The 22,889-nt window shown below is 43.7% G+C and overlaps 1 protein-coding gene across 1 annotated transcript in view; it reads right to left on the bottom strand.

The window, feature by feature from the left end:
* trpm3 (transient receptor potential cation channel, subfamily M, member 3) overlaps positions 1–16,464 on the bottom strand; it is a 746,932-nt gene extending 730,468 nt beyond the window's left edge. The window contains exon 1 of the mRNA XM_034170010.1: positions 16,394–16,464. Within this exon, the coding sequence (XP_034025901.1) occupies positions 16,394–16,450 (57 nt within the window). The 5' untranslated portion in view covers positions 16,451–16,464. The remainder of the gene's footprint in view (positions 1–16,393) is intronic.
* Positions 16,465–22,889: the final 6,425 nt, after the last annotated feature.

Genomic DNA, 22,889 nt, shown 5'->3' with positions numbered 1-22,889 from the left:
ACCATGTTTAAAACATGCGCACAATATAATAAAACAAGTGCACAATATAATAAAACGTGCGCATAATATCATAAAACATGCACATAATATCATAAAACAAGCGCACAATATAATAAAAAGTGCACACAATATCATAAAACATGCGCACATTCTCTCCACATGCAAAACATTTTGCGATGACACTTCCAGGGCTCCGTAGTTCCTCACTCTCTCTCCCCCTCAAACTCTGTCATAATTGTGTTATAAACCAGTCACCAATTGTTTTATTATACATCTGTGTAGTTAATAAATAAAATAATCTTCACGGATGATTCGTTAGCGCGCATATGAAAAAAAAACTGTCTGCCGCTGCTGCTGCTCTCCCCTCAAACTCGCCCCAGAGAGGAAGAGTCTGACTGACACATTAGAGGAGGAGTTTTAAGGTTGATATAAGACTGACTTTTGGTTGTGCAAGTAACGTTTTTTTGGTGCAAGTAATTTTTTTGTTACTACCACCAGTGCAAGTAGGTAAAAAAATGTATTTTGACCCCTGTGAAAGAATAAGATTCTCATATATGATCCCTTCTGGAAAACACCTTGAAAATACAAATTGACATCTTAACCTCTCTTATTGCAGAATTCAGTCAAATACATGCAAAAGGTTTTTTACAAAAGAGAGACAGAAAAAAAAGTCATGCATTGCAAATAGGTGATTATTGAAATAGTCGTAGGTTGCACGTAAGGAGCTTTGAGAACATATAGCAGAAACTGTGCAATGCTTCCCTCCTTCCTGTTATCCAAAACCCTGTGCAACACCTCCAACTTCTTTAACTTCAAACATCCTCCTCCACAGGGGTGTGTGGTTGGTGTGTTTCATGTTGCACCACGTGAATGATGTGCACACAATGGGCCTCATGTATCAATGTTGCGCACTTGTGGTGTAAATTTACGGCGTAAACTTGAAATACACCAAAGTTGCTGTGACGTGTCAAGCAGTGTGCACCTGCCCATTTCTGGCATACGCCTGACGTGATCTTGATAAATGCGGCGGGTGGAAACGATCGTAATTATAATAAACACGCCCATAAATATTCAGACTCCGCTTCAGACGCACCCTCATTTTACGACATGGAAGCCGGGAGACGGCAATGAAAAAGAACTCCACCAATCACGACGCGTGCCAATAGAGCATCAAAAGCGGCCGACGTATCAATTGTTTTGTAGTATATAATCAATAAAGTGTTACAGTGGACCCTCATTAATCGCTGGAGTTACGTTCTAAAAAATACCCCGTAATACGCAAAACTGCGACATAGTCACCGTTATTTTTTACAATTATTATAGACGTTTCAAAGCTGTAAAACCCCTCACTACATAGTTTATACACTTTCTCAATCAGGCATGAACATTTTCTCACTTTTCTCTTGTGTGTAAACACTCTAAGTTCAAACCTTAGTAGGAAAATAATACCAAACTGTTTTCAGGCCCAAACATTTGTTTGAGAAATAAAAATAGAACGTTTTCCTATAAATAATTATGATGGCATTTAGAACTAACAAATTTAATTTTAATGATCAACGAACGAGGTCGGACACATAAGAAATTATAAATAGTGACCCACCAGTATGTCACAGATCGGGCCTCTGCGTCCTGACGCTGCGCCTTTTTCCACTCACACCTCGCTGCAGCAGGTGTCTGTTTCCATGTGACAAACACAGTTATGAGTAGTTGTTGGCGCTCTTTTCTCTTCTGGGCAACAAGATTCTTATAAACGGATACGCAGAACACAGAACACTGTAAAAAAAAAGGCATGCAAAATTGGACTAAATACTCCGCGAGACTCCGAGGCCAGGACAGGTGAACGGCGTTATAGCGAGGGACCACTGTATTCTCTTTTCACATGTCAGTAATTCTTGACATGTGGATATTTGCTCGTTCAATTAATAAGACACGCTTAATCTGTCAGATTTCTTTATTTTTTAAATGTATTTCTGTATTTATTTTATTGTGACAACCGAATGGAGACGACAAAACCTGGTTGCAGTACGGGCGAATTAGGGCGAAACTACAGTTGTTATTATCAATTTCATTGTCTAAAACAATCACACCACATAAAGTTAAGCTCAGCGCTGCTCTGGCTCCAGCCTCGAAGTCTGGAGAAAAAGGCGAGCAGCGCTTTCTTTGCAGTCAGCGCTGTGACCACGGATCGTGCTCCATAACAATCCCGCAAAGGCGGGATTTGTATTGATTATTATGTAGTATAATCAGGAAAGTGTTATTAATGTAACATATGCACTGATTTGTATAATGGCACTGTTTATCATGTTGATCATCTTCATTTTTACGTGGATTCCAGCGCTGGTTCATTTTGGTGTATAATTTACGCCACCTCTCCACCTGGTGTATATTTTCAGCGCAGCGTACGCCAACGACCACATTGATAAATGCCAAGTAGCGCAGCTGTTTTGGCGTACACCCCATATACACTCAAATATCGCCGTACGCAATGTTGATACATGAGGCCCATTGCATCCACACACTCCTTCACGTCAGCAGCAGACTCACAAACGGATCACATGCACACTAACACACATGCACACTGACGTGCAGTATATCTGTGGTGTCATCCTACAGCAGGCCTCAGAAACAAAACTTTTAAATTGTCCTCGCAGTAAATAAGAGTAATTTTAGCAATATCTCACATACAATAACAAAATCAGTCAATCAATCACTGTTTATTTATAGATCCCTTTACAACACTCAAGGTGACCAAAGTGCTTTACAGTAAAATAAAAAACAATATAGAATAAAAAATGAAAAACACATTAAAACAAGACAAGAAAACACAATAAAAGGTAAAGTGTCAGCGTGCTACTCAGTGTTAACAGCCAGCCTGAATAAATAACTTTTGACCCTCGACTTAAAAAGACAAACATCACTTATAGAACGCATATCAGAGGGCAGTATATTGCAGAGTCTGGGCCCAGCAACAGAGAAGGCCCGATCCCCCCAGTGCTTAGACTTGGTTCTGGGCACTTCCAGTCACAACTGATTGATGGACCTCAAGGCTCGGTCTGAGTTGCGAACATTCAGAAGTTCGTACAGATAAGAAGAGGCAAGGCTGTTTAGAGCTTTAAAAACAAACAGCAAAATTGTAAAATCAACTCTAAAAAAACAGGAAGCCAACGCAAAGAATAAAGGACTGTTGTGATATGCTGACGTCGCTGTGTATTTGTTAAAAAATGGGCATTTTGCACCAGTTGAAGACAACCGAGACAGTGCTGGGAAACTCCAAAATAAAGTGCATTACAATAGTGTATTCTCAAGCTTATAAAAGCATGAATAGTTTTCTCAAGGTCTATGCGATTTAAAAAAGGCTTCACTTTGGTTCAAAGATGCCGTTGATAGAAACTTGCTCTAACCACACTGTCAGCCAGTCTGTTTATCAAATCTTAAAGTGCTATCAAATATTACTCCAAGGTTTCTCACAGCAGATTTAAAGTGAGATGACAACAAGCCAAAATCAGAAGTTCCTGAGTCACCAAACAAAATAAAATCAGTTTTATCCTCAATTAAATGGAGAAAATTCTGTGCTAACCACAGTTTTACATCACCAATGCAGTCCATTAAACATTTGGTGGCATCCCCTCTGTTTGAAGACACAGGCACATAAATTTGTAGATCTTCTGCGTAGCAATGAAGTGCTAGATTATGTCTGGCATAAATGGACCCTAGTGGCAGCATATATAGCAAGAACAAAATGGGGCCCAAAATGGAGCCCTGTGGCACTCCAAATGACAGTGAGGCAACAGAGGAGCACAGGTCACCAATCATGACTGAGAAACATTTGTTTGTTAAATAGGATTCAAACCACCTATGTACAGAGCCACAAATGCCAACATGATGTTTTAGGCAGGACAGAAGAATAAAATGATCAACAGTATCAAATGCAGCTGTTAAATCAAGAAGCACTAAAACAAGAGGGCACTTAGCATCCACAGACAGAGCGACATCATTGTGTATTTTTAACAGTGCAGATTCTGTGATATGCCTTGATCTGAACCCTGACTGAAATTTTTCAAGAATAGAGTTGCAATCTAAAAACATGTAGCTGTGTAAATACAACTTTCTGAAGAACTTTTGAAATAAAAGATACATTCGAAACAGGTCTGAAGTTAGATAAAATGGAGGAGTCAAGACTAGTTTTTTAAGCAAGGGTCTAACTACAGCATGTTTGAAGGTATCAGGGACACATCCTGACATAAGAGATGTGTTAATTATAACACAGAGAGAAGGCCCAACAGTGGCAAACATGTCTTTCAGTAATTTTGCCAGAACAATGTCCAATGGGCAATTTTTTGGCTCTCATACATTTAACAATGTCTGTGAGTGAGCAAAGACAAACAGGTGAGAAATGGTCAAACACTGCAGAATGTAAGATGGTACCAGAAACTACAGCTGCTCATTGCTGTCACAGACATCACCTTTCCAACAAAGAAGTTTAAAAAGTCCTCACAGGTTGAAACAGTGGCATCAGCCAACAAAGAGGTACGATGATTTACAACAGAGTTAATTGTATTAAAGAGCACACGAGCGCAATGTCCACTAGTGGAAATAATATTTGACAGATATTGGGATTTAGCCTCTTTCACAGCTCTCTGATACTGAGAGAGACCGTTCCTCAGTATTTCCAGTGAGACATGTAGTTTGTCCTTCTTCCAGCGTCGTTCTGCCTGTCTGCAGTGCTGTCTGAAGGCTCTAGTAGAGTCATTTAATCAAGGGTCAGCCCTTGGTATAGAAGACCTGCATCTGGAAGGGGCAACTGTGTGAAGAATCTCAGTGCAGGTGGAGTAAAATGATGACACAAGGCTATCCAGGCATTCAGGAACATTATTTTCATCATATGCTGACAACTCCAAAGACATGAATGCAGTAGCAAACTCCCCAGCAGTTGAAGAGGTAATAATCCAATGTCAGAAGGCTGGGGCAGGAGGCTTACTGACAGGTGGTGGAGCAGGAACTTCAAAAAATGATGGGCAGATGATCTGAGATGGGAGTGTCTGATACCTTGAGACAGAGAGCCCGTGGGAAATCACTAAATCTAATACAACCCCTGGCAGAAATTATGGAATCACCGGCCTCGGAGGATGTTCAGTTGTTTAATTTTGTAGAAAAAAAGCAGATCACAGACATGACACAAAACTAAAGTCATTTCAAATGGCAACTTTCTGGCTTTAAGAAACACTATAAGAAATCAGGAAAAAAAAATTGTGGCAGTCAGTAACGGTTACTTTTTTAGACCAAGCAGAGGGAAAAAATATGGAATCACTCAATTCTGAGGAAAAAATTATGAAAAATCATGAAAAACAAAAGAACGCTCCAACACATCACTAGTATTTTGTTGCACCACCTCTGGCTTTTATAACAGCTTGCAGTCTCTGAGGCATGTACTTAATGAGTGACAAACAGTACTCTTCATCAATCTGGCTCCAACTTTCTCTGATTGCTGTTGCCAGATCAGCTTTGCAGGTTGGAGCCTTGTCATGGACCATTTTCTTCAACTTCCACCAAAGATTTTCAATTGGATTAAGATCCGGACTATTTGCAGGCCATGACATTGACCCTATGTCTCGTTTTGCAAGGAATGTTTTCACAGTTTTTGCTCTATGGCAAGATGCATTATCATCTTGAAAAACGATTTCATCATCCCCAAACATCCTTTCAATTGATGGGATAAGAAAAGTGTCCAAAATATCAACGTAAACCTGTGCATTTATTGATGATGTAATGACAGCCATCTCCCCAGTTCCTTTACCTGACATGCAGCCCCATATCATCAATGACTGTGGAAATTTACATGTTCTCTTCAGGCAGTCATCTTTATAAATCTCATTGGAAAGGCACCAAACAAAAGTTCCAGCATCATCACCTTGCCCAATGCAGATTCGAGATTCATCACTGAATATGACTTTCATCCAGTCATCCACAGTCCACAATTGCTTTTCCTTAGCCCATTGTAACCTTGTTTTTTTCTGTTTAGGTGTTAATGATGGCTTTCGTTTAGCTTTTCTGTATGTAAATCCCATTTCCTTTAGGCGGTTTCTTACAGTTCGGTCACAGACGTTGACTCCAGTTTCCTCCCATTCGTTCCTTATTTGTTTTGTTGTGCATTTTCGATTTTTGAGACATATTGCTTTACGTTTTCTGTCTTGACGCTTTGATGTCTTCCTTGGTCTACCAGTATGTTTGCCTTTAACAACCTTCCCATGTTGTTTGTATTTGGTCCAGAGTTTAGACACAGCTGACTGTGAACAACCAACATCTTTTGCAACATTGCGTGATGATTTACACTCTTTTAAGAGTTTGATAATCCTCTCCTTTGTTTCAATTGACATCTCTCGTGTTGGAGTCATGATTCATGTCAGTCCACTTGGTGCAACAGCTCTCCAAGGTGTGATCACTCCTTTTTAGATGCAGACTAACGAGCAGATTTGATTTGATGCAGGTGTTAGTTTTGGGGATGAAAATTTACAGGGTGATTCCATAATTTATTCCTCAGAATTGAGTGAGTCCAGTAAAGGCACTGGGGAGATGGCTGTCATTACATCATCAATAAATGCACAAGTTTATGTTGATATTTTGGACAATTGAAAGGATGTTTGGGGATGATGAAATCATTTTTCAAGATGATAATGCATCTTGCCATAGAGCAAAAACTGCAAAAACATTCCTTGCAAAAAGACACATAGGGTCAATGTCATGGCATAGGGTCAATGTCAATGAGCAGATCTGATTTGATGCAGGTGTTAATTTGGGGGATGAAAATTTACAGGGTGATTCCATAATTTTTTCCTCAGAATTGAGTGATTCCATATTTTTTCCTCTGCTTGGTCTAAAAAAGTAACCGTTACTGACTGCCACAATCTTTTTTTCTTGATTTCTTATAGTGTTTCTTAAAGCCAGAAAGTTGCCATTTGAAATGACTTTAGTTTTGTGTCATGTCTGTGATCTGCTTTTTTTCTACAAAATTAAACAACTGAATGAACATCCTCTGAGGCCGGTGATTCCATAATTTTTGCCAGGGGTTGTACAAATAATACCCCATAATGACAACATGGGAAAAAAGTTGTTTTTTTGTTGTTTTTTTTAAGTTTTTGCAAATTTACTAAAAATAAAAACTACGAAACGGTAGGTAAGTATTCACAGCCTTTTCCATGAAGCTGAAAATTGAGCTCAGGTGCATCCTGTTTCCACTGATCATCCTTGGGATGTTTCTACAGCTTAATTGGAGTCCACCTGGAGTAAATTCAGTTGACTGGACATGATTTGAAAATGCACACACCTGTCTACATATAAGGTCCCACAGTTGACAGCGCATATCAGAGCACAAACCAAGCATGAAGTCAAAGAAATTGTCTGTAGACCTCTAAGACAGGATTGTCTCGAGGCACAAATCTGAGGAAGGGTACAGAAACATTTCTGCTGCTTTGAAGGTCCCAATGAGCACAGTGGCCTTGATCATCAGTAAATGGAAGACGTTTGAATGCACCAGGTGTTGTGTGGGCCGCTGAAGAGGAGGTACTGCTGGCCCACCACCAGAGGGCGCCCTGCCTGAAGTGCGGGCTTCGGGCACGAGAGGGCGCATCCGCCCCACAGGAGCAACTGGGAGTGGCAGCTGTCACTCATCGTCAACGCCAGCTGTCACTCATCAACCACCACCACCAAATAAGCCGGGCTGTATCTCCACCTCGCTGCCGAGATATCTTCTACCTACAAGATAATTCTCTCAGCCGTTGTTGTGCCAAATGCACGTAATTGCTTCTGAACTGTTTGGAGGCGTACCTGTTTCCCTGCTTCAGCTGGAGGCTGGGTTTGTGGGTGACGGAAGAGTGACGGTCTTCACTCCTCACTACAAGCTGTGATAAGTAGTTGATTCAGGCTCTGCTTTGACTGTGTTCCTGTTTCGGAGATGGAGGTGTTTTGCCCACCATAAAGGAACTGTTGCTGACTGTGATACTGTGTGTGCACACACCCATGCCTAACTGTTTCTGCTTCCTGCCAGCAGTACCAGGTCTGGCAGCTGGAGACGGTGGCCACCTGAGGACTCAGGACTTGGCGGCTCCGGTGTACTTCAGTCCCGTTGGCAGTGGAAATCGTGTGGGACCCGGCGCTTCTCTGGACAGACGTCTTCTATCCTCGAGCCTGCCCACACGACACCTTTGTACATTGACTGTTTCAAATTCTGTGATTGTCTGTATTTTGTTGTGCATATTCACAACAGTAAAATTGTTATCTTTTGGCTCAATCCATTGTCCGTTCATTTACGCCCCCTGTTGTGGGTCCATGTCATTACACTTTCCCAACAGGATATCTCGGCCAACGTCATGGATTCAGAGGGGCGTCAACCATCGGCTGAACAACCAATGGAAGAGCAGGGTGCACAGGCGCCAGCAGGAGACATGGTTGGTGAGTTGCAGAAAATCCTCACTGCCTTCACTGCTCGGTTGGATTTAATGACCGAGCAGAACGTTATACTCAATCGTAGGATGGAGGTTCTCACCGCACAGGTGGAAGCGCGCGCTCAGGGCGTGGCTGTAGCTCCTCCTCCTGCTGCCCTGATGCCAAATATAGACATTCCAATGGTCATTCAACGAACTCCCCCACCGTCCCCTGAAGCATACATAAGTCCCCTGGAACCGTACGGAGACGTGCGCAGACTTCTTGATGCAGTGTTCACTCGTCTTCGCACAGCGTCCCGTTATGTACGCGTCAGACTCAAGCCGGGTGGCTTATGTGATTAATTTGTTTCGAGGTGAGGCACGCGCCTGGGCTACGGCACTCTGGGAGCAGAATGCACGGCACCTAACAACATATACTGGGTTTGTGAGGGAGTTCAGACAGGTTTTTGACAATCCTAATAGAGGCGAGACCGCTTCAACAGTGCTACTGTCTATGCGACAGGGGCGCCGGAGTGCAGCCGAGTATGCAGTCGATTTCCGCATCGGCTGCGAGGTCCGGCTGGAATGCTGCTGCATTCCGCGCCGCCTTTGTAAACGGACTGTCGTCGGTCCTTAAGGAGTACCTGGTGGCTAAGGACGAGCCGCGGGATTTAGACGGGCTCATTGACCTGGTTATACGATTAGACAATCGGTTAGACGAACGCCGTCGGGAGCGAGACGAAAGACGTGGCTGGGCACGCGCCGTCCCTCTCCCTTCTGGGTCTGAAAGAGTTCCGCCCTCCCCATGCTCCACAGCCTCAACGCTCCGTGTGGTTACAGCGCCCCCTGCTGATGATGCTATGGACACGAGCCGGGCTAAATTGAGGGTTTCCAATAGACAGAGGAGACTGGCCCGCGGGGAGTGTTTTATCTGCGGCGCGAGCGAGCATATGCAGAAAAACTGATGGCGGTACCTGAGGAGTACCACGATCTTGCTGACGTCTTCAGCAAAGATCTGGCACTCACTCTTCCCCCCCACCAGCCGTACGATTGCGCCATTGATCTGATCCTGGGCGTTGAGTACCCGTCCAGTAGACTGTACAATCTCTCATGTCCAGAGCGCGAATCAATGGAGACCTACATCCGGGACTCGTTAGCTGCCGGGTTGATCCGGAACTCCACCTCCCCGATGGGTGCTGGTTTCTTTTTTGTGGGCAAGAAAGATGGCAGGCTCCGTCCATGCATTGATTACAGAGGGCTGAACGAGATTACGGTTCGCAATCGATACCCGTTGCCCCTGTTAGATTCAGTGTTCACGCCCCTGCATGGAGCCAAAATTTTCACTAAACTGGATCTGAGGAATGCGTATCACCTGGTTCGGATCCGGAAGGGAGACAAATGGAAGACGGCATTTAACACCCCATTAGGGCACTTTGAGTACCTGGTCATGCCATTCGGCCTCACTAACGCCCCTGCGATGTTCCAAGCTTTGGTTAATGACGTCTTGCGGGAAGAGTTTCAGTCAGGTTTTAGAATTCATCATAGTACAGAAACAGCATTAGTGAAGGTTACAAAATGATCTTCTTATGGCCTCAGACAGTGGACTCATCTCTGTGCTTGTTCTGTTAGACCTCAGTGCTGCTTTTGATACTGTTGACCATAAAATTTTATTACAGAGATTAGAGCATGCCATAGGTATTAAAGGCACTGCGCTGCAGTGGTTTGAATCATATTTATCTAATAGATTACAATTTGTTCATGTAAATGGGGAATCTTCTTCACAGACTAAGGTTAATTATGGAGTTCCACAAGGTTCTGTGCTAGGACCAATTTTATTCACTTTATACATGCTTCCCTTAGGCAGTATTATTAGACGGCATTGCTTAAATTTTCATTGTTACGCAGATGATACCCAGCTTTATCTATCCATGAAGCCAGAGGACACACACCAATTAGCTAAACTGCAGGATTGTCTTACAGACATAAAGACATGGATGACCTCTAATTTCCTGCTTTTAAACTCAGATAAAACTGAAGTTATTGTACTTGGCCCCACAAATCTTAGAAACATGGTGTCTAACCAGATCCTTACTCTGGATGGCATTAACCTGACCTCTAGTAATACTGTGAGAAATCTTGGAGTCATTTTTGATCAGGATATGTCATTCAATGCGGATATTAAACAAATATGTAGGACTGCTTTTTTGCATTTACGCAATATCTCTAAAATTAGAAAGGTCTTGTCTCAAGAGTGATGCTGAAAAGCTAATTCATGCATTTATTTCCTCTAGGCTGGACTATTGTAATTCATTATTATCAGGTTGTCCTAAAAGTTCCCTGAAAAGCCTTCATTTAATTCAAAATGCTGCAGCTAGAGTACTGACGGGGACTAGAAGGAGAGAGCATATCTCACCCATATTGGCCTCTCTTCATTGGCTTCCTGTTAATTCTAGAATAGAATTTAAAATTCTTCTTCTTACGTACAAGGTTTTGAATAATCAGGTCCCATCTTATCTTAGGGACCTCATAGTACCATATCACCCCAATAGAGCGCTTCGTTCTCAGACTGCAGGCTTACTTGTAGTTCCTAGGGTTTGTAAGCGTAGAATGGGAGGCAGAGCCTTCAGCTTTCAGGCTCATCTCCTCTGGAACCAGCTCCCAATTCAGATCAGGGAGACAGACACCCTCTCTACTTTTAAGATTAAGCTTAAAACTTTCCTTTTTGCTAAAGCTTATAGTTATGGCTGGATCAGGTGACCCTGAACCATCCCTTAGTTATGCTGCTATAGACTTAGACTGCTGGGGGGTTCCCATGATGCACTGAGTGTTTCTTTCTCTTTTTGCTCTGTATGCACCACTCTGCATTTAATCATTAGTGATTGATCTCTGCTCCCCTCCACAGCATGTCTTTTTCCTGGTTCTCTCCCTCAGCCCCAACCAGTCCCAGCAGAAGACTGCCCCTCCCTGAGCCTGGTTCTGCTGGAGGTTTATTCCTGTTAAAAGGGAGTTTTTCCTTCCCACTGTCGCCAAGTGCTTGCTCACAGGGGTCGTTTTGACCGTTGGGGTTTTTACGTAATTATTGTATGGCTGTTGTATGGCTGGGGGGCCTGGCTGCCTTTTTGTTTCTGTCTTTTGTTTTTCCTTCCAGGTGGCTTGCATTTGGGACTGAGTGGCTGTGTTGCTGAGGTTATCAGGACCTCACCCTGATCACCTGCGGCTCGTCAGGACTCACAGCTGAGGTGCATCTATATGGATTGGAACATGGTGGCATTTAAGACTGGAGTATACAGTGTGTATTTGCCAGAGACTCGACCTTGTGACCAGACGGGTGAGATCGTCGTCTCGGGAGCCATCTCATCATCAGTGGATGCAGAGAACGTCCAGGGTTTGATGCACGGTCTGTGAAAGAGGATGGGGTGAGGTCTCACGCTCGTCAGCACACTACCTGAGGTACGTTAGATTTTGTGACTAACATTTATACAGTCAGTAAATGTGGTGTCCCTCACACCTTTTTATACTGAGCTGTATGTTAGTCATGTATCGGCTTCCACTGCAGTGGAGTTTTGTGAACTGGATGTTCCATGCCTGCAGGTTGGGAAGCTGATTAGTAATCAAGCCAGGAAGTGTTTGCTGTTTGTACACCTTTAAGTGTTCTCTCTGTGTGTAGAGTGTGGACTCACATAATGGTTCCTTCTTTCACAGACTCGGTTTGTTGCGGCCACCTGGGGGGTGTCGGCGGGGTCCTTGGGTCCGAACAGCTTCTGGCTCCGGACCGTTAGCGCTGCTGGGAGCGCACCACGCCAGACCGCACTTTCTTTTGTTATTTTTTGTATCACTGTTATGTATTAAATTCAGTTAGCCTTTGTACCGTGCTCTGCTTATTTCATACTGGGTCCTTCAAACGCTGGTTGGTTCTCCGAGCTGCGTCCGACACATAACAATGGCCTTGCCTTACAATATAAAGCGCCTTGGGGCAACTGTTTGTTGTGATTTGGCGCTATATAAATAAAATTGATTGATTGATTGATTGATTGATTGATTGATTGATTGATTGATTGACTTCCTGCACTGATTCGTCTTCATATATCTAGACGATATACTCATCTTTTCCCCGGATCCTGAGACCCATGTCCAGCATGTACGTCAGGTCCTGCAGCGGTTGTTGGAGAACCGACTGTTTGTGAAGGGCAAGAAGTGCGAGTTCCACCACACCTCTTTGTCCTTCCTGGGGTTCATCATCTCCTCCAACTCCGTCGCCCCTGATCCGGCCAAGGTTGCGGCGGTGAGAGACTGGCCCCAACCGACAAGCCGTAGGAAACTGCAACAGTTCCTCGGGTTTGCAAATTTCTATAGGAGGTTCATTAAGGGCTACAGTCAGGGAGTTAGTCCCCTAACAGCCCTGACCTCCTCTAAAGTCCCCTTCACCTGGTCAGATCGGTGCGAAGCCGCGTTTAGGGAGTTTAAACGTCGGTTTTCGACTGCACCAGTTCTGGTGCAGCCCGATCCTAGCCGCCAGTTCATGGTTGAAGTGGATGCCTCTGACTCAGGGATAGGAGCCGTGCTGTCTCAGAGCGGGGAGTCCGACAAGGTTCTCCACCCCGTGCCTATTTTTCACGCAGGTTGACCGGGCAGAGCGGAACTACGACGTGGGCAATCGGGAACTCCTTGCGGTGAAAGAGGCTCTTGAGGAGTGGAGACATCTGTTGGAGGGAGCCGCGGTACCATTTACGGTTTTCACGGACCATCGGAACCTGGAGTACATCCGGACCGCCAAGCGTCTGAACCCCAGGCAAGCCCGCTGGTCACTGTTCTTCGGGCGTTTTGACTTCCGGATCACCTACCACCCCGGGACCAAGAACCAAAGATCTGACGCCTTGTCCCGGGTATACGAAGAGGAAGTCAAAACCGAGCTGTCGGATCCACCGGAATCCATCATACCCGAGTCCACTATCGTGGCCACCCTCACCTGGGACGTGGAGAAGACTGTCCGGGAGGCCCTGGCACGGAGCCCAGACCCGGGGACTGACCCAAAGAATTGACTCTACGTCCCACCAGAAGCCAGAGCTGCAGTCCTGGACTTCTGTCATGGTTCCAAGCTCTCCTGTCACCCCGGGGTGTGAAGAACCGTGGCAGTGGTCTGGCAGTGCTTCTGGTGGGCGTCCATGGAAGCCGACATCCGGGAGTACGTCCAGGCCTGTATCACCTGCGCCAGGGGCAAAGCGGATCACTCAAGGACTCAAGGTCTCCTTCAACTGCTGCCGGTGCCTCATCGTCCCTGGTCACACATCGGCCTGGACTTTGTCACGAGCCTCCCGCCGTCCCAGGGCATGTCAACCATCCTCACGATAGTGGACCGATTCTCCAAGGCGGCCCACTTCGTGGCCCTCCCGAAGCTTCCAACGGCCCAGGAGACAGCAGACCTCCTGGTCCACCACGTCGTACGTCTGCATGGGATACCAAGTGACATTGTCTCGGATCGTGGTCCTCAGTTCTCCTCTCAAGTCTGGAGGAGTTTCTGCAGAGAACTGGGGGCCACCGTGAGCCTCTCGTCCTGGTACCACCCACAGATGAATGGACAGGCAGAGCGGGCTAATCAGGAGCTCGAGCAGGCCCTCCGCTGTGTAACATCCGCGCACCCGGCAGCCTGGAGTGACCATCTGGCCTGGATCGAGTACGCTCATAACAGCCAAGTGTCTTCTGCCACCGGCCTCTCCCCATTTGAGGTGTGTCTGGGGTACCAGCCCCCATTGTTTCCCATGGTGGAGGGAGAGTTCAGTGTGCCCTCGGTCCAGGCCCACCTACAAAGATGCCGTCGGGTGTGGCGCACCGCCCGTTCTGCCCTGGAGAAGGCCCGGATGAGGGCCAAGGCCAATGCAGACTGCCGGTGTTCCCCTGCATACCAACCCGGGCAGGAGGTGTGGTTGTCAACAAAGGACATACCCCTGCAAGTGGACTCCCCTAAGCTGAAGGACAGATTCATCGGCCCGTTTAAAATCCTCAAGGTCCTCAGTCCAGCCGCAGTGAAGCTCCAACTCCCAGCTTCACTGCGGATCCACCCGGTATTCCACATCTCCAGGATCAAACCACACCACACGTCACCCCTCTGTGCTCCCGGACCGGCGCCGCCTCCTGCCCGGATCATCGACAGGGAGCCAGCATGGACAGTACGCCGACTCCTGGACGTCCGTCGGAGGGGCCGGTGGTTCCAGTACTTAGTGGATTGGGAGGGGTATGGACCTGAAGAACACTCCTGGGTGAAGAGGAGCTTCATCCTGAACCCGGCCCTCCTGTCCAACTTCTACACCCGACACCCCGACAAGCCTGGTCGGGTGCCAGGAGGCGCCCATTGAGGGGGGGGTCCTGTTGTGTGGGCCGCTGAAGAGGAGGTACTGCTGGCCCACCACCAGAGGGCGCCCTGCCTGAAGTGCGGGCTTTGGGCACGAGAGGGCGCATCCGCCCCACAGGAGCAACTGGGAGTGGCAGCTGTCACTCATCGTCAACGCCAGCTGTCACTCATCAACCACCACCACCATATAAGCCGGGCAGCATCTCCACCTCGCTTCCAAGATATCTTCTACCTACAAGGTAATTCTCTCAGCCGTTGTTGTGCCGAACGCACGTAATTGCTTCTGAACTGTTTGCAGGCATACCTGTTTCCCTACTTCAGCTGGAGGCTGGGTTTGTGGGTGACGGAAGAGTGACGGTCTTCACTCCTCACTACAAGCTGTGATAAGTAGTTGATTCAGGCTCTGCTTTGACTGTGCTCCTGTTTCGGAGGTGGAGGTGTTTTGCCCACCATAAAGGAACTGTTGCTGACTGTGTTACTAGGTGTGCACACACCCACACCTAACTGTTTCTGCTTCCTGCCAGCAGTACTAGGTCTGACAGCTGGAGACGGTGGCCACCTGGGGACTCAGGACTTGGCGGCTCCGGTGTACTTCAGACCCGTTGGCAGTGGAAATCGTGTGGGACCCCACGCTTCTCTGGACAGACGTCTTCTATCCTCGAGCCTGCCCACACGTCACCTTTGTACATTGACTGTTTCAAATTCTGTGATTGTCTGTATTTCGTTGTGCACATTCACAACAGTAAAATTGTTATCTTTTGGCTCAATCCATTGTCCGTTCATTTACGCCCCCTGTTGTGGGTCCGTGTCATTGCCCTTTCCCAACACCAGGACTCTTCCTACAGCTGACCACCTGTCTAAACTCACTGGGAGAGAAGGACTATCAGGAGAGAAGGCCATTAGTCAGGGAGGTGACCAAGAACCTGATGGTCACTCTGACATGTGGGGATGTTTTTCAGCAGCAGGGAGACGATGAATGCAACCATGTACAGACACATCCTGGATGAAAACATGCTCCTCAGACTGGGGCGACGGTTTGTCTTTCAGCAGGACAATGACCCTAAGCACACAGTCAAGATATAAAGGCTGGGCTTGAGTGGCCCAGCCAGAGCCCAGACCTGAATTTGATTGAACATCTCTCGAGAGATCTGAAAAAAGATCTGATGGAACTTGAGAGGTGCTGCAAAGAGGAATGGGCAAAACTGCCCAAAGATAGGTGCACCATGCTTATGGCATCATATTCAAAAAGACTTGTAATTGCTGCCAAAGGTGCATCAACAAAGTATTGACCATCTGGCATGAATATTTATGTACATGCGATTTCTTCGATTGTTTTAATTTTTAATAAATTTGCAACATATAATGTGGAACACTGTGAACACTTTCCAAATATCCTGTATAATAAATTTTAACATTAAAAAAAATGCCTAAAATCTCTAAAATTACAGAATAACCTCTGCAGATGTGGAAGTTAAACTGTAATCAAGAAAATCAGCAGCAAAGGTTGTGTCTTCCCCCAAACCCCCTGTTTAAAACAACTGTTATTTTGTTGTTTGCTTTGTTTTGTTGACTCCACTTGTTACACTGACTGATTGTCATCTCATTGTGGTTAAAAAAAAATGTTTCCTACCTTTATTTCTGCACAAAGTGGGGTCAGAACTCTTCTGGTGTGAGATTTCCTTGTCATTTTCTCCTGGAGGACACAATCTATCAGAAACACAGAGGAGAAGAGTAAATAATAATGTAACTAGAAGCACTCAGAGAGTGCAAACCTCCGCCAAGGCCATGGGGTCACTGACGCCATAACATCCATACGCCGTGGAATCATTGAACCTAAAAAAGTCTAACAATGATGTTTGCTCAGTAGTAAAAAAAAAGTTTCATCTGCTGTGACTGGATAGCATGTATCCTTAGCGCCTGGCATCACAGTTTATTGCAACTTGCACCTTTCCCAGAAGCTACTGTCATCTGAGCACTGATATTGATATTGCATGTGCTTATAGACAAAAACAAATAAGAGACAAAATTCAATTTATTATTCATCTAAACTGCAAATATATGAATTTTTTAACATTTATGAAACACTTCTCTAAACAAGGCCAAAGGGTCACTGACCCTAAAGAGATTCCCTCCTTGGCACAGTGATCTATTTCTTTTTGTCTCTTTCTCTAAAATTGTATATAATAATCATTAGATTATTAATATATATAAACAAAAATAAATTTAAGAAATATTACAATTTGAAAACAAATACACCCGAACGTGAAGACAGCTGCAACTGTTTAATGTTAACTTTTAACATTGAAAATGCCATAGACATGCTAACGCGTTAGCATCAGGAACCGGATCGTGATCCAGATCACCACTAAAATTTAATCACTTGTTCCTCTTGTCATTTCCAACCACTCCACAAAATTTCATCAAAATCCGTTCTTAACCTTTTGAGTTATCCTGCTGACAAACAGACAAACAAACAAACGTGACCGAAAACATAACCTCCTTGGCGGAGGTAATAATAAATAAATACCTGTTGTACTTTAGTTCACGCTCTGGGATAGACTGGAATGGGCACTGAGATAAGTTCCAGCTCCCTGGTGACCCTGAACTGGAACAGGCAGGTTCAGATAATGGATGAATGAATGAACTTTAGTACACTCAAAAATATCTCCTGAAATTTTCACAGTTCAGTTTATTTCTTCACCAGCTGGGCAATTCCACGGTGACTGACATTACATTCAGAGAGGAAGAAAGCCTTTTAAAGTGACCGGGACTTAAAACATACAGCCTCTGAGTGTTCCTACCTGGTTCTGGACGTCACAGCTGGGAAACACCTACCGTGTTTGGATGGACATGAACTTTCAGCTGTCCACTCGACACGCGTGTGTCTGCTTGCTGTCTTCACGTGGACATACATAAAAACATATATCGCTGTTGCGACGGGCTGTGGCAAGCGTGCATACGGCACGCACATTGACAGGCTGCACCAGGTGACAATTGACCATCAGATTATAACACACAGCGGGCAATCTGACTGTCATTTCACCCACGTGAGCTCTGCTCCACATGGACACGCGCACGGGTCAACTGGACACATTGGACTAGGAGTTGTGAACATGATAACAGTGCAGTGCTTCATTAATGTCATTTCATGATTGTACGTCTGTGACCATGGCTCATCTAAAGAGGAACAGATGGTTCAGACTCGATAAGAGGGGGTTTTATGGTGTGTGGTTTTATTATTTTTTTAATACATCCATCTCTTTGTTGACTTCAGGCATTTTCCCGCACAATTCACAGGCCCGTGATGATAGCACAGTGGTAAGGTTTCGGGAAAGTGCAGGTTTGAACCCTGTGGGTTGCATGTTTTTTTGTTTTTTTTCCACAGCAGGATCGTGCATGCCTGCCTGTTGGCGCGATTGTTTTTGTGGTTCCTTAATTCGAACTGTTTCGCACTGTTTCACCGTAATTCGACCAAATTCGCGCAATGTGTGAAGGGGCCCTTAACAACTCTTTTTATTCTAGGATATAAGGTTGCAAGCAACTGTCATTCCGCTACTCCTTGCCATGTTCCAAATCAAAGGCATAAACTGAATGACTCCATAATTATGTGACTGATGTACCATGATTGATGTTACAGTATGTCACTCTATATTTAAAGTTACGAAAAAACACATTTCTGCTGACAAAACAATGTACTTTGACTGGCAATTTCTATATTCTATAATTTGACAGTTTAATAATAGGTTATGTTGGTATTTTTATGATTTCTGGGCCAAAGCAGGTGCAGTGCTGGCAATCAATTTCTCACTTCAACTGAGGTGTGCAGTGGTCTCTTGAACACAAAACAGTAATATGCTTATGCAGAGCTTATGCAGAGGATGAAGAATCAGTTCATACAATAGTTAGAAAATGAGCCCAAATCATTCATATTTTGACGGGAGAAAAACATGAAAAAAAACTGCTTTGACATGGTATAGCTAATCTTCACCGCATCATTGTAACTGAAATTACTTTCTTTCTGCACAGTTGAATATTTGCTCTTACAATTGCAGAGACTATTCTCCCCAATTTCTCTAAAAAAAAAAATGTTTGGCCTGTAAGCTCCTAAAACCTGGAATTGCACAGTAGATTTATTTTGACTGTTGGCTCTGAAAGCTTTTTAATTCTGAAATCCATTTTTAAAAAACTGTTAAATTATAATTGCGTAGACAATGAAGATAATTACTATTTAACATATGAATTGTTTCCTGATTTGTTTGAATTCTTTCTCTCATACTGCCGTCAGTAAACTGGTTTAAATTGAAAAAAAAGAGGATCTGTTGTTGACCCCTAGGCCACATCACTTTAAATGTGATGCAACGTGCACACAGAAAAGTGCTGCACAGAGCTTTTTTCAATGTATTTCACACTAGTGTTGCATTCCCTCCATGACTAGGCTCCTTTTATTCTTCCTGTTTCACATCCCGCAGCCATCCAATCCTTCTTATTCATCCCATTGTTTGTGTTTACTGGCGATGTTACTTTACAATCAGCATGTACACTTTGAAATACAACTTTGTTACATGGGATGATTTCAAGGCTGCTTTGAAAATGCCTTCAAATGCATAAAGAATCCAAGGGCCCCTTCACACATAACATGAATGACACAGAAACCGGAAGAAAATCCACGAACCAAAGGTGAAATGGGGAACTGCAAAACATTCCACCTGCTGCTGGGAGGGATGCACGGTCGGACAGGCGTGCACGATACCGCAGCAATGGTATCATGCCCGCTCGTGTTAGCACCCATGAACACAGTGTGAGCACGTGGAAAGTCATTAATAAAACACCACAATTTATAATACTTAATTCCTGTTATAAAGAGCATAGTTAGCCTGCGCCTAGACGTACACCAGGAAGTAATGATGAAATGACGAGGATTACTGTTCTCTCTTTTATGTCTTACATGAATTCCCTGATGCGCTCGTCTCATGAAGAGTCGGCCGGCCCCCGTGTCATGAAGAGCTGGGTTGTTGTGTCGCGAAAACATCAGCAGTGAGCCACTGCAAATGTGATATGTGATTTAATTATTACAATGTGGAGAAATCCTGCAGTGACACGCGTCTTGTGGGGTCGTCCCATGGGGTGATTTCCTGCATGGCACAATATTCAGTAGCGTAGCGCTGCGCTGACGCGCCGGTCATTTGAAGCGATATGTTTTAATTGACCCTGCAGCGGGTCTGTAATCAAGCATTTCTGCAGCGCGGCTTTGTTTTGAACCTTGAATCAATGAAGCAGTGCTTCGATCTGTTGCTTCGTGGTTCTTTGTTTTATTTCGCTTCATCTTAATTTTTTGCCACTAAAACTCTAAAGAGCATATGTCTGTGAGTAATATTTACCTTTTTTTTATGCTAAACCAACCTGTTATGGTCTTGTGAAACAGTTGATAGATGTATTTTATAACTTAAAAACGGGACTGACGCTAACACGTTAGCATGTCTATGGCATTTTCAGTGTTAAAGTTAGCATTAAGCTGTTTGCATCTCAACACGTTTGTGTGCAATTGTTTTCTGTATAATAACTAATGGCTCAGCATTTGTTGTCATAAAAGAGTCAAATGTATTACAAATTGTAATACTTTTTTATTTTATTTTTATTTATATATTAATAATAATAATAGCAGCAACAACAATAATAATTTTGGGTAATTTTGGGTTTCAGCTTTTTTTCACCACTTTCATCCCTGAATATGTCAATCGTGAGTCACTTTTGTGCGGATTAAAGTCACTAACTGGGATTCCTGTCTTGTCAGGAGAAAGAAACGAGAAACGAATCCTCCATTCTGTTCACACAACTCCAAACACTGCGGGGCTCTCTGCCGAGTCAAGTTAGAATGATTCGGAATTAATATGAGTGAAGTGGCGTGAAGCTCACTCATGGTACAGGGCTGGTTCATGCTCTCTTGGCTTATTAGTGCAGCAGATAATTGAAACAGTCCTTCAAATGGTGATACAAGCATCAAATTCAGCACAAATACAGCTGGAGCAAAATTAATGGAGCAACTTTAACTTTTGACGCCTGTACAAACTGAAACTGACCTTTGTCACCATTCTTACTGCTTTTACCTCATAACTCCATAACATTCAGTCACAGATTGTCCAAACTATACCTTTTTGGAATCTTTATAATCAGGGAAATAATGTGGTGTAGTTTTCTATATGATTGGAGCATCTTTTAATTTGGCTGATTGACTGCCTATTGAAAATTCAAGTGGCCAATCAGTTTTTTTAAGAGTTAATGTTTATAAATTATTTGTGCAGAATGTGGTGCCTGTATCACCATTTGCAGGATTCCACTCTAAATATTCTCTTATCTGCTGCACTATATATGAGATGTAAGATGCTGCTCCTCAATGTTTCTCAGTTGCCCTGAAAAATATTGGAACACTTGGTATTTCACACATTGTAATTTGTTTATTTCATTTCAAATACATTTTTTTTTCTTAAATTATCTTCCTTAACTCAAACTGAAAGCAAAGCTCTACAACTTCATAAAAATTAATTAAAGATATGAAATCCACCTTCCTGATGAAGTGGTGTAGAGGAGGATTTTCTTAAAAAGACCTGAAAGTTCAGCTACAATTTGACAGAAAGCCTAGATTTGATGTTTTGGTGAAAGAAACTTTTGTATTTCTTCATAATTGATGTAAATAAAGTCCAAGACATATTTAGTGACTTGGAAATGTTCATGTTTCCATCCCCTGACTTGTAGAAAACTGGCAATAAAACTGATTATTATTTACAGGTTTTATCAAGTTTTAAAGATTTGCTTTCAGTTTGAGTTTGAGGAAAATCATTTTAGAAATTTCTATTCTTTATTTTTAATTAATTAATTTATTTATTTATTGTATTTCTTGTATTTAAAATGGCATAAACAAATTAAAATGTGTGAAATTCCAAGTGTTCCAATACTTTTGGAGGGCACAGTATCCTAACCTTATGATGAGTGCAAAATGAGTGTGGTATTATTACTGTTTTGTTTAAGAATGTTTAATTTTCACTGTTGCTGCACTTTTTGTCAAATCATATATATCATATTGATATGAAAATTCAGTGAGGTATATCTTCTATTATACATTCCAAATCTAAGGTGGAACTCTACTAGTGTTTACTAAGGTACACCTAAAAATCTTTAAAAAAGAGAGAGAGAGAGAGTCGAGCCACTTAGCTGCCTGGTCTTGAGAACCAGGGATGGTAGGTTGGAAAGCTTTTTTTATCCCATGGGAACTCTCCCTACCCACCTAAGTGGCTCAAGAATATGAACAGCATGTATAAGTGACATTTACATGACAATTTATATGACAATACTGAGATATGAAAATTTGTCCATATTGCACAGCCCTAATGTCAACTAGCTGAAAACTCACTCATCTTCTACCGCTCAGTCTAATTAAGGGTCGTGGGGGGCCGGAGCCCAATTTACATCGACATTTAAAAAAATGCTTAGAGTAGCAGGGGGTTAAGAGGGCAGTAATTAGGGGGTCAGCTGAAAACCAAAAAAAGAAAAATGCTTGAAAAGGTGGGGAGTATGGGGGACAGAGCCCCTCCAGAAGCTGAAAGGCAAAATAAGGAAAATGCTTAAAAACGCAGGTTGTAGTCATGCTCATGCTCGTGCTCCCAAGAACCACTTTACTGAAAAAAGTCTGAAGGACCTAAAGGACATGGTTAGATGATGAGGAGCATTTCCAGCCATGTGAGAGGCAAATAAAGAAAAATGCTTAAAAAGGTGGGGGGTCTGGGGGGGCAGAGCTCCCCCAGAAGCTGAAAGGTTTTTGCCATGCTAATGCTCCCCTGAAGCATTTACTCAAAATAAAGTCTGAAGGACCTAAATGACATGGTGAGGTGCTGATGAGCTACGCTCATTCATGTCCATGACATATGCATATTAAATTCAAAGAGAAACACCATTTAAATCAAATGACACCTCTTTCCAAACGTTGCAATACAAACAAACTGCAATCAATCAAAACATTTTTTTCTTCCTAAAATGAGACGTCCTGCACTGACGTGCAGCAGCCGGCTGAGCTCAGCTCAGAGGTATGGAGAGACATTCATGCCAAAATGTCTGAAAGGAAATGCTTTTGACAA

Source organism: Thalassophryne amazonica, chromosome 5 (genome assembly GCF_902500255.1).
Source record: "Thalassophryne amazonica chromosome 5, fThaAma1.1, whole genome shotgun sequence".
Lineage (NCBI taxonomy): Eukaryota > Metazoa > Chordata > Actinopteri > Batrachoidiformes > Batrachoididae > Thalassophryne > Thalassophryne amazonica.
Note: the sequence above shows the minus strand (reverse complement) of the source record. Positions and strands in the feature narration are given on the sequence as shown.